This window comes from Podarcis melisellensis (genome assembly GCF_964234715.1).
Source record: "Podarcis melisellensis genome assembly, chromosome: 5".
NCBI classification, from domain to species: Eukaryota; Metazoa; Chordata; class Lepidosauria; order Squamata; family Lacertidae; genus Podarcis; species Podarcis melisellensis.
In genome coordinates, this window is record NC_138537.1 from 75,643,318 (window position 1) to 75,659,256 (window position 15,939).

Genomic DNA, 15,939 nt, shown 5'->3' on the forward strand with positions numbered 1-15,939 from the left:
AGAATGCTCAGCCTCTATATGCAACCATAGCCTGCTGCACATCTGCTTATAAACAACATCTTTAGAGCTATCTAAAGATTTGCCCATAGAGTTTTCTTGGCAGGGATACTGGAGTGGCTTGCCGGTTCCTGCTCCAGGGCAAAGGCTAATAGAGTTCTGTCAAGAGAATAAGCTGGTCATCACAAACATGCTTTTCCAACAACACAAGAGATGACTCTACACATGGACATCACCAGATGGGCAGCATCAAAATCAGATTGATTATATTCTCTGCAGCCAAAGATGGAGAAGCTCTATACAGTCAGCAAAAACAAGACCTAGAGCTGACTGTGGCTCAGATCATCAGCTTCTTATAGCAAAATTCAAGCTTAAACTGAAGAAAGTAGGAAAAACCACTGGGCCAGTAAGATACAATCTAAATCAAATCCCCTATGAATACACAGCGGAAGTAAGGAACAGGTTTAAGGATTTAGATTTGGTGGACAGAGTGCCTGAAGAACTATGAATGGAGGCTAGCAACATTATACAGGAGGCAGCAACGAAAACCATCCCAATGAAAAGGAAATGCAAGAAAGCAGGAGGACCCATTAGCTAAAGTGGAACCTCAGTTTCAAGTTAAGAACAGACCTCCAGAACGAATTAAGTTCTTAACCCGAGGTACCAATGTATAAGAATCACTAGTAATCCACAAATGTTTATTTTTGTTGCTATTGCATAGAGGAGCTTTCTTCATGAAATGTTTAAGGCTTTCCACTTCACACGGTGATCTTCATTACCTCAGTGCCTCAGGTCCATTCTCAGGTATTAAGCACCTTGTAGCATAATAATAATAAAGTTGGGGAAACCTAGTGAGAGGCTAATCATCATTCAAGCAGAAAAGCACATGGTGTTGCAAGGTGCAATATTTTACAATCTGAGGCAAAAGGGAGTTGTGTCTAAATAAATAAATAAAACATTTTGCTGATGAGACACATCAGACTGTTCAGAATCTCAGGCCAAGTATTTCACATGTATTAAAAAGCAACATTACATACTTCTTAGCACTTAACCTTCATCCAGAATATCAGAGTATCCAGATCTTGAAGGATACACCTATGAGTATCCAGAATATCAGTAGATATTCCATCAATTTCCTTAAATTCATTATAATCACAATGCCACAGAAAGTTGAAAAACACGTTTAAAAGTTAAAAATATACAATATTGTCATTCTTTGTGCTGGTCCCAGGGGGAGGTTACCGTGGGGTGAGGTCCAGGACCTGAGTCGAGGGTCGGCAGACAGTCCTCTACGGGTGAAGCGGGGTCCAAAGCGAGGAGCCGGGCAAGTACAGGAACTCTGGGGGAACAGGACTGGGTACTGGCCAAAACAGCTCTTCAATGATGCTGCTCCTGCACCCTGGGACCGGGCTGACTGGCCTTTATATTCTCTGAGGCCAGGGGCGGTCCCGGCCCCCAGGAGACCCGCCTCTCCTGGCCTTAAGGCGAGCACTCCTCCTGGGAGAAACCAGTTCTCTCCGCCTCTCTGCCCTGAGCCTCTGCAGCTCAGGAGAGGCTGGAGGGTTACTGGACCCGGGGTGAGATTCACCTTCCCCTGACAGGGCTGGGAGAGGCGCACCTGTAGGCACTGTGTCCTCAAGCCCCTCTGGAGCCAGAGTGGATTCACCTGGTGCCTGCTCCTGAGGATCCGGCACAGGTGCAGGCGCTTCAGAATCAAGGCCCTGCCCCAGTTCAGCCGGCCCTGGAGGCGGGGACTCCTGTGTGGGCTGGGATTCCTCCGGTTCAGCCTCTGAATTGGATTCCCAGGCCATCACATTCTTTTGTTGTTGTTGTTGTTTAGTCGTTTAGTCGTGTCCGACTCTTCGTGACCCCATGGACCAGAGAACGCCAGGCACCTCTGTCCTCTACTGCCTCCCGCAGTATCACATTCTTAGACTATTCTTATTATGGTAATAAAATATCCTAAGGATGTATTGGAAGGTTTCCCGAATAAAGTAACAAATATGCCTCCTGATTAGGTATCCTCCATCACACACACACACCCCCCAAAGACCTGGGAGAAGAATTGCAGTAAGAAAGTACAATGCACACAGGATTGCATGGGACCTTCCATCTCCTAAATGGGAGGAGAAAATAAGAAGCAAAAGTATGGTCCAGGTCCAAGTTCTGTGATGCTCCTAGATGGGGTGAAGCAAAAGGAGAAGATCTGCTCATTGTAGACTGACTCTTGTATAATCCACTTCCACCCAGCTCTTTGTGATTTTATTGAACTCCTTGGTTGGATAACTGCATTGCTGAGATAGTCTACCTTGCATACAACGCGCTCCTATTGTGCTGGACAGCTCCTCAGCCTCACCATTATGGTCGGAAATTTAGTCAAACCTGCTGTGGTTGTTGGGAATGGGACAATATTTCTTTTCTTCCATAAATAATAAAAACACATTTAATGCCTTGCTGAAAACCATCTCAAACACCATACTTTGTTCCTCCTGTGATTGTAATGGTGTGCACGGGGTCCACAGATGCATAAATACTATGGAGTTAAGTAACCTGCTAGCTTCCATGTGGCCGACATGATTGTTGAATTACTCCCTTCAGCATATTGCAAATGCACGGAGCCTTTAGAGAGATTACATACTTCCATTATTCAACTTCCCTTTCCTAAAGCTTTTTTTTGAATCAATCAAGATTCAGTAACAGAAGATTTTTGAACAAATTACTTCTTAATTCAGCCCAGACTTATACTCCTGCAGGGATCTGGAAAAATATCAGGATCATTAGCCCTAATAATTCCTGTAATAGCACTTTTCTCTGGGGATGGCCAAAGCAGCATGATAATTTAGTACATTACCCTTTAAACTTCACAGTCCTGCAGGGCTATTGCCTTTCCAACATGTGAATGCAAACCTCATGAATATTAGCAGGAGTTATGGATTTTAGAGGTGACTGGTTTGATAGCATGTAATGAAATACGGTTGCTAGAATGAAAAGAAATATAACTCAGCCTCTGATTTAACCACTTTCTTTTCAGCAAATCTGAAAGCCTACTCATAGGTGTATCCTTCAAGATCTGGAAGGAAGCCAATATATAGAGAAAATCGTATTAGTGATACTCAAAGAGCATTGGAAAACTAAGCTGGTTGAACTGATTTTAATACCTTACTCCAGTGGCTTTCAAACTCAGTTTTGGGGAGTCCTGTGGTTGGCTCAGAAGCTTATTGTTTGTCCCTCAATAAGACCACAAATAATGGAGGACAAGCTTTCCTTAAAGGTAACTCAACAACAGATACTTATTTTTCCAAACAACTACAGAAGATTGTTGAATATATATTGTGTAATCTCGCTGTATACAAGTTGTACAAGTGACAACAAAGTATTTCAATTTCAGTATTCCAGGGCACACACTAGTTTGAACAGTGCACTAAATACCCCATGTGAACCAAGTATGCACCCCAGAAAAAACTTTGCAAACCTTTGTTATATGCACAAAGATTCTGTTGAAAGCCTGTATGAGCTCTTTGGCAGGTGCTAAAAAGGAAATGGATTCTTAAGGCAGAGCATTTTAAAAACACTGCCTTCCACAACATATCTGCTATGCTCAAGACAGTTAGTTCTTGCTTATTTCTTATTCAGTCTTTTTTTCACTCACATATAAATACCTAACCATTTGCATTTTTTATTATGAAAATTTAGTCTGCATTCCATGTTCACACCAGGCAGCCAATCATAAATTAAATAAAGTGTTAAATACAAAGTGTAAAGCAGTGATGAACTACCATAATACTTCAATGTCACATTGGCTAAGGAACAAAAACTGAAAGAAGAGCAATTAAGATCACATTCCCTCGGTGTACAAATGTGGTATTACCTGAGCTCTGGCACTTGTGTTTTTGATTTCCAAGTTACTAATAATCTATTTCATTTTAGAAGACAATGTGTGAAAATTAATAAATGACAATATTATCCCACAAGATAATAACGGTAATCAGATTTGCTGCCCAACAGTTACACCTGAATTGTAATTAGTTTCATCTCCAACAATTGTAAAGATTAAAAAAAGGATGGCAACAAATACTTACTGCTGTAGATTAATAAGGAAGAACTGACATTGAGCTGCCATAATAAAATTAGTGGTGTGGTGTGGATGACTACTAGTTAATTAAATATATATTGTGGTGGTGGAGTTCTGCTACATGGCTCCGCTCACAGGGCACCCAGATCACACCTACAAGGCTCTGGTTTCTCTTCAGATTGTAAAAATCTTCCGCCTTTTACTACTAGGCTCAATACAAAGGTTGATGCCAAAGGCAACCTAGATTAGGGTGAGGAACCTTTCTCAGTCCTTCTGAGGATCCTTCTTGGGACCACATGGCAGTGGTGGATGGGGACAGAGACAAATAGAGGATGGAGCAACAGATAGGACACTGTCCATTGCAAAGTAGGCTACATTCTAGCCTTGTGAAATTCGGGGATTGCTACACACAGACACCCCTCTTCATCCTTCATTTAGGACAGGGGTTGGCAAAATTTCTTAGCCATGGGCCAGTCCACTGTCCCTCAGACCTTGTGGCGGGCTGGAGAAGCAGCACTGGGAGGCGGAGCTGGAAGAAGGGGGGGTAAGTAGTCCTCCTCCCCAGTCCCAGCCCCAGCCACTGTGCTTACCTTCCCAGGTAGGCAGAGTGAGCTAGTCTGGTCCACTCTCTGGCCCACTCTCTGGCCCACAGGAGCACCAGGGCAGCAGCAGAAACAACAGCGGAGGGAAGATGAGCAGCGTGAAAGGGCTGGCTCTGGGAAGGGGCTGCTTAAAATGGCACTCAGCCAGCTCAGCCCAACCTCCTTCTTTCTCTAGGCAGGGAGGGGAGAAGCCAGGAGGAGGGAGGGAGGAGGCCCCGCCACAGTGTGTGTGAGGGAGTGGAGGGGGTGGAACAGCGCAGGGAGGGAAATGGTGCAGCCCAAATAAACAGAATCCCCATGCCGATCCATGGACAATCCGCAGGCCAGACCCTGAAGGCAATTGGGCCTGATCCGACTCGCAGGCCTCAGTTTGCTGACCCCTGATTTAGGAAATCAAGTGATATCATCCCTGTTCAACAACAGCTTCCAGTCATGCTGAAGAGGACACGGAGCACTGCCAGTAAATGATTTTCCAAATGAGAGTTCACACAACCAATATAGAAAGGCATGAGGCCACATTTGGCCCCTGGTCTGAGTTTCCCCACCTCTGTTTAGATTATCAGGTGTAACATATCCCTTGAAGTTCACACTTCAAGCCATCTCTCTTAATTCCTTATACCCCTTTTCTCCAAATCACAATTAACAGTTCCCTACAGTCCCATGTCCTCCATCCAAGTTTTCATGGAATAACTAATGCTCCTCAAAAGACAGTATCAATTCATCTACCAGTGCAGTGCTCTTCAAGTACATACTCACCAGCTTAACTAAGACAACATGAAATCTAACTCCTTGTCAACTTCAGAACAGAAATACTACAGTTAAATACTTGTTTTAGCTTTGCAGACCTCATCACTCGATTCAGATGAAATATTAAAAAGGGATGCTGAGTCATTTAGGCCTTACCCAACACAATATACACACCTCTGACTAACAGCATATTACACAGAGCTTTTAGTACAGACCGGAAGAGACCCAACACAAACTTCATGACACAAGTGTTGAAATTGTATTTCTCAGATATGCTAGTGTCACCTCATATCTCTCACACCTCTGCAAATGAGTGCTTTTCAGAAAAGTTCCCAAGACTGCAAACTAGTATTGCTATTTTTTTACTAGAATTACAACTAGAAACTGGTTCAAGAAAGAATGTACTAACCTCGTTGATAAAAGTTTGTGCTCCCCTTGGACTCAGAAGTAAGATCGCTCTTCGTAACGTATCTCGATAGCGATTCAACTCCTCTGTTTTCATAGTAGTGAAAAGGCTGGCAAAAACCCTGCTGATGTTTCTGTCTACTTTTTGTAAAGATACATCAAGTCCTAGCTTTGAAGCTTGGTCCAGAAATCCTTGTAGACCACGGATATCTGCCAAAGAGAAACACAAATTATGTTCTTGGTGTTTTAAAGCTAGGAGCAAGGAGAAAAAGCAATGACAAAGGCCAACATGCAAAGAGATGCCTTGCAGGGGCTAGTGGCAGCCCAGTGGAATTTTATTTGAATAAATTACTTGTATGCCATATCAAAACCTACCCTTGAAAGTCTCCATATACAAAGACAACCCAAGGCATTATGGTGCTCAAGGTACAAAACCCACAAATATGCCTTTACCCAGTGTTATTTTTCTAGAAAAAGAGGTGCCAGAACTCATCATGAATGCCTCCCTTGTTCTCCTATAATGGCAATGGCACCCACCTGAGAGGTGCCAGAACTGAGTTCCAGCTGAAAAAAGCCCTGCCTTTTCCTTTTCTGATAGTAGTGCCAGACCTGATGCCACTGGGCATGGAGGAATGTCTGGGTTCCCAGAACTACAGCTTGTTAGCTCTATGTATTCTAGCCATCATGTTTTGAGTTAACAATTGGCTTTCCCCGCTCCCCCGCAAAAGGTAGACAGCGTTGTCTTCAGCTGTGTGCTATCAGTGTGCTTTGCCAAGTTAATTTCATCTCGCTGAACGTTTCCTGTGAACAGAGCGGTGCCCTTTACTTACATATCCTGGAGATATGTTAAATGCGGCAAATTCGTGATATCATGGAACTATTTCCATGCAACCCACAGTGACTTCCATCAAGGTCAGTCTTCAAGCTGCCTGTGAGAACCAAACCTGAGACTCTGACAAAGCCTGATTTCACAGTCTTATGTTTGTGTTTGTTTGTTTGTTTAAATGCTTTAGGATTTGGGAACAGCGGCACAACACAACGGTACCCTACCGTTAATGCCAATGCTGATGGTTTGAATTTGAAAGTGCCTTGATCAAAGCAGTGTGCAGGACTACATGCAAACATCTTCATCTGTGTCCAGCTGTGGGTATTTTTGCACAATAGAAATACACTGAGATCGTTAGATTCCGCCCCCTTGTATCTAACATTGCCAACTCATACTAAATATGGGTAACTTGATATTTTTGCTCAATAATATGAGAGGTTTAACAAACTTATAGGAGGAACTTCCTTACCCTGAGAGCCGCTGCACATGTGACCCATGCCATAGAGATACAACTGTGAATGCCATTTCCATCCTCACCCTCCCTAGGTAAAAGGTAAAGGTACCCCTGCCCGTCCGGGCCAGTCTTGACAGACTCTGGGGTTGTGCGCCCATCTCACTTAAGAGGCCAGGGGCCAGCGCTGTCCAGAGACACTTCCGGGTCACGTGGCCAGCGTGACAAAGCTGCATCTGGCGAGCCAGAGCCGCACACAGAAACGCCGTTTACCTTCCCGCTGGTAAGCGGTCCCTATTTATCTACTTGCACCCGGAGGTGCTTTCGAACTGCTAGGTTGGCAGGCGCTGGGACCGAGCAGCGGGAGCGCACCCCGCAGCAGGGATTCGAACCGCCGACCTTTCGATCGGCAAGTCCTAGGCGCTGAGGCTTTAACCCACAGCGCCACCTGCGTCCTCATTACAGCACCAACTGCCTTCAATAGGACATTTGTATACCGTTGTGCAATGTCACTTATTTGTTTAGAACAGGTCAGGGGTCAGCAAACTTTTCAGCAGGGGGCTGGTCCACTGTTTCTCAGACCATGTGGGGGGGCGGACTATATTTTGAAAAAGAGAACAAATTCCTATGCCCCACAAATAACCCAGAGATGCATTTTAAATAAAAGTACACATTCTACTCATGTGAAAACGCCAGGCAGGTCCCACAAATAACTCATAGATGCATTTTAAATAAAAGGACACATTCTACTGATTCCGGACCATCTGTGGGCTGGATTTAGAAGGCAATTGGGCCGGATCCGGCCCCCGGGCCTTAGTTTGCCTGCCTATGGAATACATAAGGGATGTCAAACAGGTTGATTGCAATCTACTAGTAGATCCCCACAAGGTTTTGGTAGATCGTGGTCGATCTCTGGCTCCCATTCCTTAGCATCACTAAAACTGACTCCGGCCGTGCCCCCTCACCCTGCCCTCCTTTGTTGTTGAAGGGAAGACGGAGCTTTCTCTGTGCTGCTGTTTTCATCCATAGCGATCTTCTTGTGAGTGACTTTACCTCTTTGTCCCTTGCCTTTAACCCTCCACCCCAAAACAGAAGTCCCCCCAAAAAAACCTTTTTTTAACCCCTAAAAAATGGGGCTTTTCTCCTCCCTAAAAAATGTTCAACAACTTTGAGCTGACCCAGTTTTTATTCTAGATCACTGCCAGTTTTTACTTCTAAAAGTAGATCGCAGTCTCTTGAGAGTTGGCCACCCCTGGAATAGATCATAGTGTGCCCTGAAGTTCCTCCATATTTAAAGCAGCCATACAAGGTAAATTACCAATATTCCCTTGGGAGGGGCAATAACAGAGGCTAAGGGGTGGTGATTAGTAAAAGACCACTGAGTAAGTCCAGAATCCACCCTTGAGCCAAGGAACTTAGTGTAAATGTATGAATGTGCCTCCCTCTATTTTAGCATCACAAAACTTCTGTTAAGCTGAGAGATGTTAGATGTGGGTCTCTACAGGCCAAATCCTAACATGTAAGTGTCAGGAACTTTAGATTTTTAAATCTAATTGTTTAGAAACAGCAAAAAGAGAGATATTATTATATAGTATATGTGGTGTGTGTGTGTGATTATATTCATAATTATCAGGGCTTGGATTCATACTTTGTAAAGTATAACTAAGTCTGTATTCAACCTACTGCTGGGCATACACATTCAAATAATAATCACAATGATAAGGATGCAATTTACTCAATAAAATATTTTATTGATGCCGTCATCCTGGTGTTTGCCTTTTGCAGATTCAGATTCTCTGATCCCTTGCTATCTTTATTCTTTTATGGCTCTATAGCATATGACGTACAGTGACAAAGTAGTAGTAGTTGTTTTTAATACTGTCTGGTTCTTCATATTAATGCAGAGCTTGACAAATAGACAATCCTCCTTTTGGGTTGACTAACATTACGTTTTACCAGCATCTAAAGCTGTTTTGGAAAAAGGAACATTATTTGCAGGGGATGATGAATGAGGATGCTATTGCTTTAGGATGAATTATATTCTCCACAAGCTCACTGAGCAACCAGATAGGAAAGCAAAAGTATTCAGAAAGTTTGAATGAAAAATTGGAACCGTGGTATGTGTGTAGTGGGAAAGAAGGTGTTTTGTCTTGAATAGTGACTAGATGTTGCATATCATGTATGGCAGGCAAGCACTGAAAATATTTTTAATTAAAAAACACACACATTCCTGCTCCAATCCCAGCTACAAGTTGGAAGTCACTGCCAATAATTTCTATGGGCTTTGGATTCAAAGGTCTCACTTAGAATCAGATTCCAGTGGGTTTCCACAGTTCTCCTTTAAGCATACTACCAAAAAGACTTTTAGGTCAATAGAATAGTGTACCTGAGTAAATATGGCAGGTATAATGCAGAACACCTACACCCATTGTGGGACTCATTTCAAGATGTGCCAGGCCACATACTGTCAAGAATGAATGACAGGTTTGTCTCTCACCATAGTTTGCTCACAAGTTCAAAACTTTACTTCTCTGCGGAACTGGCAAACAGTCACTTATATGGGAGAATGTAGAGAGCTGTACCTGAGGACAGGATTAGGCGAGGAACTCAAACTTGCTTCCTCCCTCTAGTGTCTCCTGCCGTTAAGAATCACACTCACTCTGGTCTACAAAGCCCCACTATTTGATAGATATACATAACCGTATCCTTGCTTAGGGATGCTTAAGTAATTCTATTTCTGTGAATTTCAAAGCTTACTGACCTGATCAGCATCTCCCAGACAAATGTGCAGATCAAAATGTATTAATCCTTTGGATTTTACAATTCTCCAAAATTGGCGACCCAGGCTCAATGCAAAATAAGAAAGAATAAAAGGCACACCCAAATGCATACTGTGAGATAAAAGGCATGCACAGATATATAATCTGTGATAAATTTCATAAGAAGTTACGTATTTCAACACAAAGGACTTGAACGCATATTTCCATGTGGCAAATTAATGTGGAAACAGGAGAAGACTTCTAAATGAACACTTGTAACACTGATGCGAATCAGAAATAGAATGATCTGCCCATCTCTATCCTCAGTTTTGTTTTGTGGTCACACTAGAATGTCTTGGGATATTTTGGAAAGGAAACAAAATGTTGGGAGCTGGGTGCATGATTTTGTTTTAAATAACCATTCTCCAATGCTCACATTGGAAAAAGGCATGTGTTCCTTTCTTCTAGGAGGAGCTGGGAACATTAAGGACCAGACATTTAAAAGGTGGTGTCTGCAGGCATATGTGGTGAAGCCACAGAATGCAACACAGTCAAAGTGTGGATACAGACGCAGGATCACTCATCTCTCCCTGCATAACTGATCATACTAATCACAAATCACTTTTGCAAAGGAATGATTTAATGGTGGTACTAAATTTCCTACTGAAACCATTCTTCACATTAGGCGTGGTGTGGGAAGTCCAGTTATTTCAGAGTCTCCTGTGACAATAAGTCAATTGATGTTGGAAAGGAGAGAGGCAGGCATCTAATCTCCAGCGCTACTTATGCTCCTGCCATCAAGGTAAATGAAAAGGGGAGTGTGTATGTGGGTGCTAAGATGTGGCAAGAATGACTTTGGATGCAGGTGAGAGGGCTGATGAGATAAGTGGGAGTGGGACAGCACTCTTTTAAATCTATGGATTCACTAAATAGCTTTACCCCATTTACCCTTTACCCCATTTGGGAAAGAGGGAGAAATGATGAGTAGCCAATATAAGGAGAACCTATCTCTCCTTCATGTACCCACTCAATGGTCAGTTTTTGCCATTATGTCTCCTTTGTACATGTTTGTATTGTACCCAACACCAGTATTTTTACAATGGGAGCCCACCCTTCCACTTGTTGTTTTCTAATCTTCTTTCTCCCATCTTCCTTTTTCATTAAATTATTTTGTTTCAACTCCTACCATCTTCCAAAGAACTCTCATTTATGGCTGTTTCATTTAATGCATGTGCTTTTCAGTTGACAAATTAACACTGCATGTACAATGAAATGTCTGCCTTGGCACTAAATACAGTGGGGTTTTGTGTGTGTGTGTGTGTGTGCGTGTGTGAAATCTGTTTATATTGCTACTTTTCTGAGTCTCACTTGTGAAAAGACATTTTCCACATACTTCGTCCTTGGTGGAATCATCAGCACGGATCAATCTTTCTCAGTACACATTAGATTTCCTTGTTCCACCACTTCACTGCTCCTGTATTTTCCTTTACCTATTATCTCATAACACTTTATCTTATTGGCATTTATAGTTAGTCAAAGTGGACAACACCAATTTTCCAAGCTAGCGAAGAGTATCATTATGCCTGCCGGTTATATGCTGTGATTTGCCTAAGCTAAGGGGCTTAACTTTAGATCACTGTGCCTTCTGACTCATATAACACACCTATAGATTAAGGACATGATTTTAAAAAACCCAAAAAGCTATGGTAATTGTATTGCTACCAGACAAAGGCAAAGTTTGACAACAACAACAACAAAAGTTGCTTCATTTCCCACAGATTAACATGAGTCTCTCATTAATGGGAGTCTTGGAAAATTCTAATCAGAAATACCACAGCTTGTGACTCTGATAATTTTTTTGTTCTGTGAAGAGGTTCAAACAGTTACTGAAAACAATAAACATCCCTAATCCACATTCTTCATTTAATTCCATCAAAAAATAAATTTGCTTAAGAATAGTTCCGCTATTGCCTTTTACCATTCACCTAAAACTTGCTGCACTGATTTAATGTCTTAATTTACAGCTTTTGAGTTTCCTGTTTCACTGGTTGTGTTAACATGGAACACTAAACCATGGGGAATTCCTTGAGACTAAGCAAAGCCTTGGTCTCATTCACTCCCTTCTCCTCCCACGATAAGTTTCAGTTTCATTTTTAAAGCATCTCAGTTTAGTGTTATGTATGAAGGAACAGCTCAGTTTTTAAACAAGTTAAACAACACCATGGGTTATGAGCTGACTTGTTTAACTAACCACTGCTGCCTAGAGGCTGATACAGTCCAATAATACCCATAGGTGGAATCTATACATAAAATATACATATAAAAAATGTTCTGAAAATGCTTTTTCTTTAAACCTTTTTTCAAAAAACATTGAATTTCCCATAAGGCTCACAATCACCATTTGGTGTCACATTATATATTGCACTTTAAACACACGTAAAATGTTTTATTTGCAGCAGTATAGCTGACTAGCCCTGCACTAATTGTGTCACTGGCCATATTGCCTTGACCAAAGGAAAAAGTTTGACCACTGTGAAGGAAATTGACTGCTGTAAAAAGTAAAAATCCTGTTCTGTGCTTGGGGATTATGAAGCTAGTTTGTGGCTTGACTCATGGCTTTGCCTATTGGGGGGGGGGGGCGGGGATAACTTGGAAGGTGTCACAAATTAATTAGGTGAGGATAAACTATGTTCAGTATACCCAGGACAGAGAAAATTGTTGCCTTTGAGGCTTTTGGAATGTGTGCAGATTGGAATGTAAATCAAAGGTAAGCCCAGCCTATAATTAGTCAGGGACTTCTTTTGACATTTAGCATTCAGACTAGGACAATCTCATACATCATGAGGATGAGATCTGCTTAAGTCAGAGATTTTCAACCTTTTTGAGTCCACGGCTCCCTTGACCAACTGCATTCTTTCTGTGGCACCCCCATGGGGCTCAGGAGCCCAGTTATAGCACCCCTTGTCTGCAGAGCTGGCAGCCTCTCACCCTTTTTTGAACACCCTCAGCCTCCTCTCCTTGGGAGTCCTCTGGGCAGCCGCTGCTGCCACCCCTGGTCTCTGAGCCGCCCCCACCCCAAAGAGAGGTATTTCCTCACACTGCCCCACAGGGGCCTGAGACTTGTCTGTCCATTCCCAGCAGCAAGGGCTGACAGTCTGGCTAGCTGGGCTCCCTCACCCACTTGCTTGCTTACCCCTAGGCCACCTCAGTTCCTTGCAACCAGCACCCCCTGACCAGCCCCAGAGGCTCCATTCGCCTGCAGAGCTTGTAGCCAGGGCTGCTGCAACAAACAGCTGTGCAAGTCTTTGGGAGGCAAAGACACAAGAGGGCATCAGAGGAAGGTGGGAAGGAAAGAGGGACAGAGGCCAGTGCTGCCCAAGGCCCCCCAGCTAGACCCAAGCTCCCTTTTCTGTCGGCAGGAAACCGGAAGTCGTAGCCACTCTTATGTTTAAATCTTTTTCATAAGAACAACCTTGCTTATTCTTTCAGTGACATTCACTTTGTTTACAAAACCATGGTGCTTTCCATTTACATACCCTCCTCACACACATCAAAGTGCCAAGTTCCATGCTAGCTTGTGTGGTTCTCGAGGAGATACCAGGAGTTTCAGGCTGTTTAATGAACAGCAGCCTGAGAGGAAAGAAAACCTTTCACCTAGAAGAAGCAATAAGGTAACATGAAGCATGGGCAGCAGAACCAGACACTCTGTTTGGCTGGCACCCCAGCTTCCTCTCACAGACTATAACAATCTCAGATTACATTTCTTTATTTCTTTATTTTTAATGCCAGACCTTCCAAGTGTCCCTGTTTTCCAGGGAAAGCCTGGATTTACAGATGCACTCCCGGTTTCTGATTTGATCCCAGAATGTCCCACTTTTCCTTTGGGCACCCCTATTTTCATCTCAGAAAAGTTGGAGGGTATGAAATGCTCCTCTTGGGGCTTTGTGTGGGGTTTTTTTCCTGCTTCAATACCTCCCTGTATGTCTCTACTTCTCTTCTTGGCCTTGTGTTTTCTAATCATACTTCCTCTAAGCAATCTTAAACTTGGAAGAGTTTAAGATTGCGTAAAGAAAGTATGATTTTTTTTAAAAAAGGCTACCCAAAGAGCTGCTTTTTGCACACATTATTGATTTGTTTACACTTTCCTGGGTTTCTTTTCTTCCATTCCCAACACCTTCCAATAATGGCCTCTGCTATGTTTTGCGCCATTTTTTACAGGCTGTATGTGAAAGCTTTAAAAGACATTAACACTATCATCACACATTAACAGGCTTCAACATACCCTACGTGTCATTCTGAATCTCAGTACAGACCATGAAACAGGCTATTGGTGCTGCACGTCTAGACTGATGCTACATGGATTATATTAATTGCAAGCCTTCTGGGCTCATTGAAGGGACCAAGGAACACAACCCTCCCACAACCCACCACCATCCTCAAAATGCATGAAAAGTATTTCAATGGGTGTACCTTTGATTACAGTATCTTGTGATTAGTATTGTACAGGAGAACCTATATACCGGTATGTAGTACCTTTGGCCCTGAAGATGTTACTGGGCTACAACTCCTATTATTCCTTACCATTGTACATGCTGGCTAGGGTTGGCAAAAGTTGGAGCCCAACAAAATCTGGGGGACCAAATACCACTTGCCCCTGGTGTATTATATCCCCTTTATTATGACTAACTAAGAAGTCCCAACAATTACAAAATGGAGCATTGCTGTGTTTTATAATGGCCAGCAAAATCTGTTCATGTTACTTCTAATTTCTTTTCATTTCTGCTTATCTTTCAGTCTGATGAAGAATTTTGAGGAAACCAAAAGTTTGGTTAGTTCCTTGTAATTTGTTGTTGCTGAACTTTATAATAAAGGTATTGAATTGCTACTCTAACTTTTGGATTTATTTGTTTACTTATTTTTGTAGTAGACCAATATGGCTCCCTGCAATTTTTTATTTCCATCCTGTGAGAAAGTTATGATCATTTTTAACCACAGAACCATAGGATCTAAAGTATATTACAGATTATCTAGTTCAACCCTCTTCTCAATGCTGGTTTTGCAAGAAAGGATGCAACTACAGCATCCCTGAGAGAACAGTAAAGCCTTTCTCTTTGATTTGGGCATTCACTGGGTGAGATTCAGCAGGTGATAAAGGAGTAGCATTTATTTGAGAATTTTGTTTTTAAGTCGTCTGATTTTAACTGTGGTTCCACACATACAAGGGCCCAAGAGAAATTCTATTATGTAAGTGAATAAACACCTATCCCCAATGTCAAAAGAAAAAAGACCTCATCTTTTCACTTTGTTGAATCCCTGCTGCCGCCCACCCTAGTACCTTGTTTCTTGAGGTTGAAATTTTTCACTTTCTTGTCTTAGAGGGCAAATGAAACACAAATACTTAAACAGAAGAAATAAGGACAATGCCTTGGCTCCTCCTCCTAAACACTTCACCACATGCCTTCTTCAGCCCAGATGCTGTAATCAGCATGCAAATAAGATAACTTCAGATAACCAGAAAGGTTCTCAGGAAGCCATAGACAGGTAAATGTCATTTTGTTCAGGGAAATGTCCTTTTGTTCAGGGTAATATCATTTGTATGAGTGAAAATGAGCATTTTCTTCATAAGCTCCTCCTCCCCACGAAACAAGGAAACTGCAAGTAGGTACTAGTCCAGTTCTGCCATTCTCAATATAGCCACATTTCCTGTTTCTGTATCAACATCTGAATTTTCGCTTCTGAATGAAGACTATTCTCTTCAAGTCTGTCCCTAAAATCAGTCAGCTACACTTCCACAAATAACAGCTCACATGGCTGGTCTACCCACATAAACAGTGTAACATCAACACAGCCTATTCACTCAAAATCTTTCCTTTCCTTCTGTGAAGTGGAAAATCTCAACTTGCAATTTTCCAGTTCAGGGGAGAGGAGCCACAATCTCATGCGAGTTCATTGCTCTGACATTACACTACTCACATGAGTTTTATTTTGGTCTGGGGCGGGGGCGGGGGAAGTTTCTTTTGACAAGAAGTCTGATTCTCAGACTTGAGGAGCAGTTCTGCAACCAAATGCATGAACAGGTG

General features: G+C 42.5%; 1 protein-coding gene across 6 annotated transcripts in view; it reads right to left on the reverse strand.

The window, feature by feature from the left end:
• GRID1 (glutamate ionotropic receptor delta type subunit 1) overlaps positions 1-15,939 on the reverse strand; it is a 700,182-nt gene that overhangs the window by 294,939 nt on the left and 389,304 nt on the right. For all 6 annotated transcript variants that reach the window (XM_081913537.1, XM_081913538.1, XM_081913536.1 and 3 more), the window contains exon 4: positions 5,828-6,033. In XM_081913537.1, the coding sequence (XP_081769663.1) occupies positions 5,828-6,033 (206 nt within the window). The remainder of the gene's footprint in view (positions 1-5,827; positions 6,034-15,939) is intronic.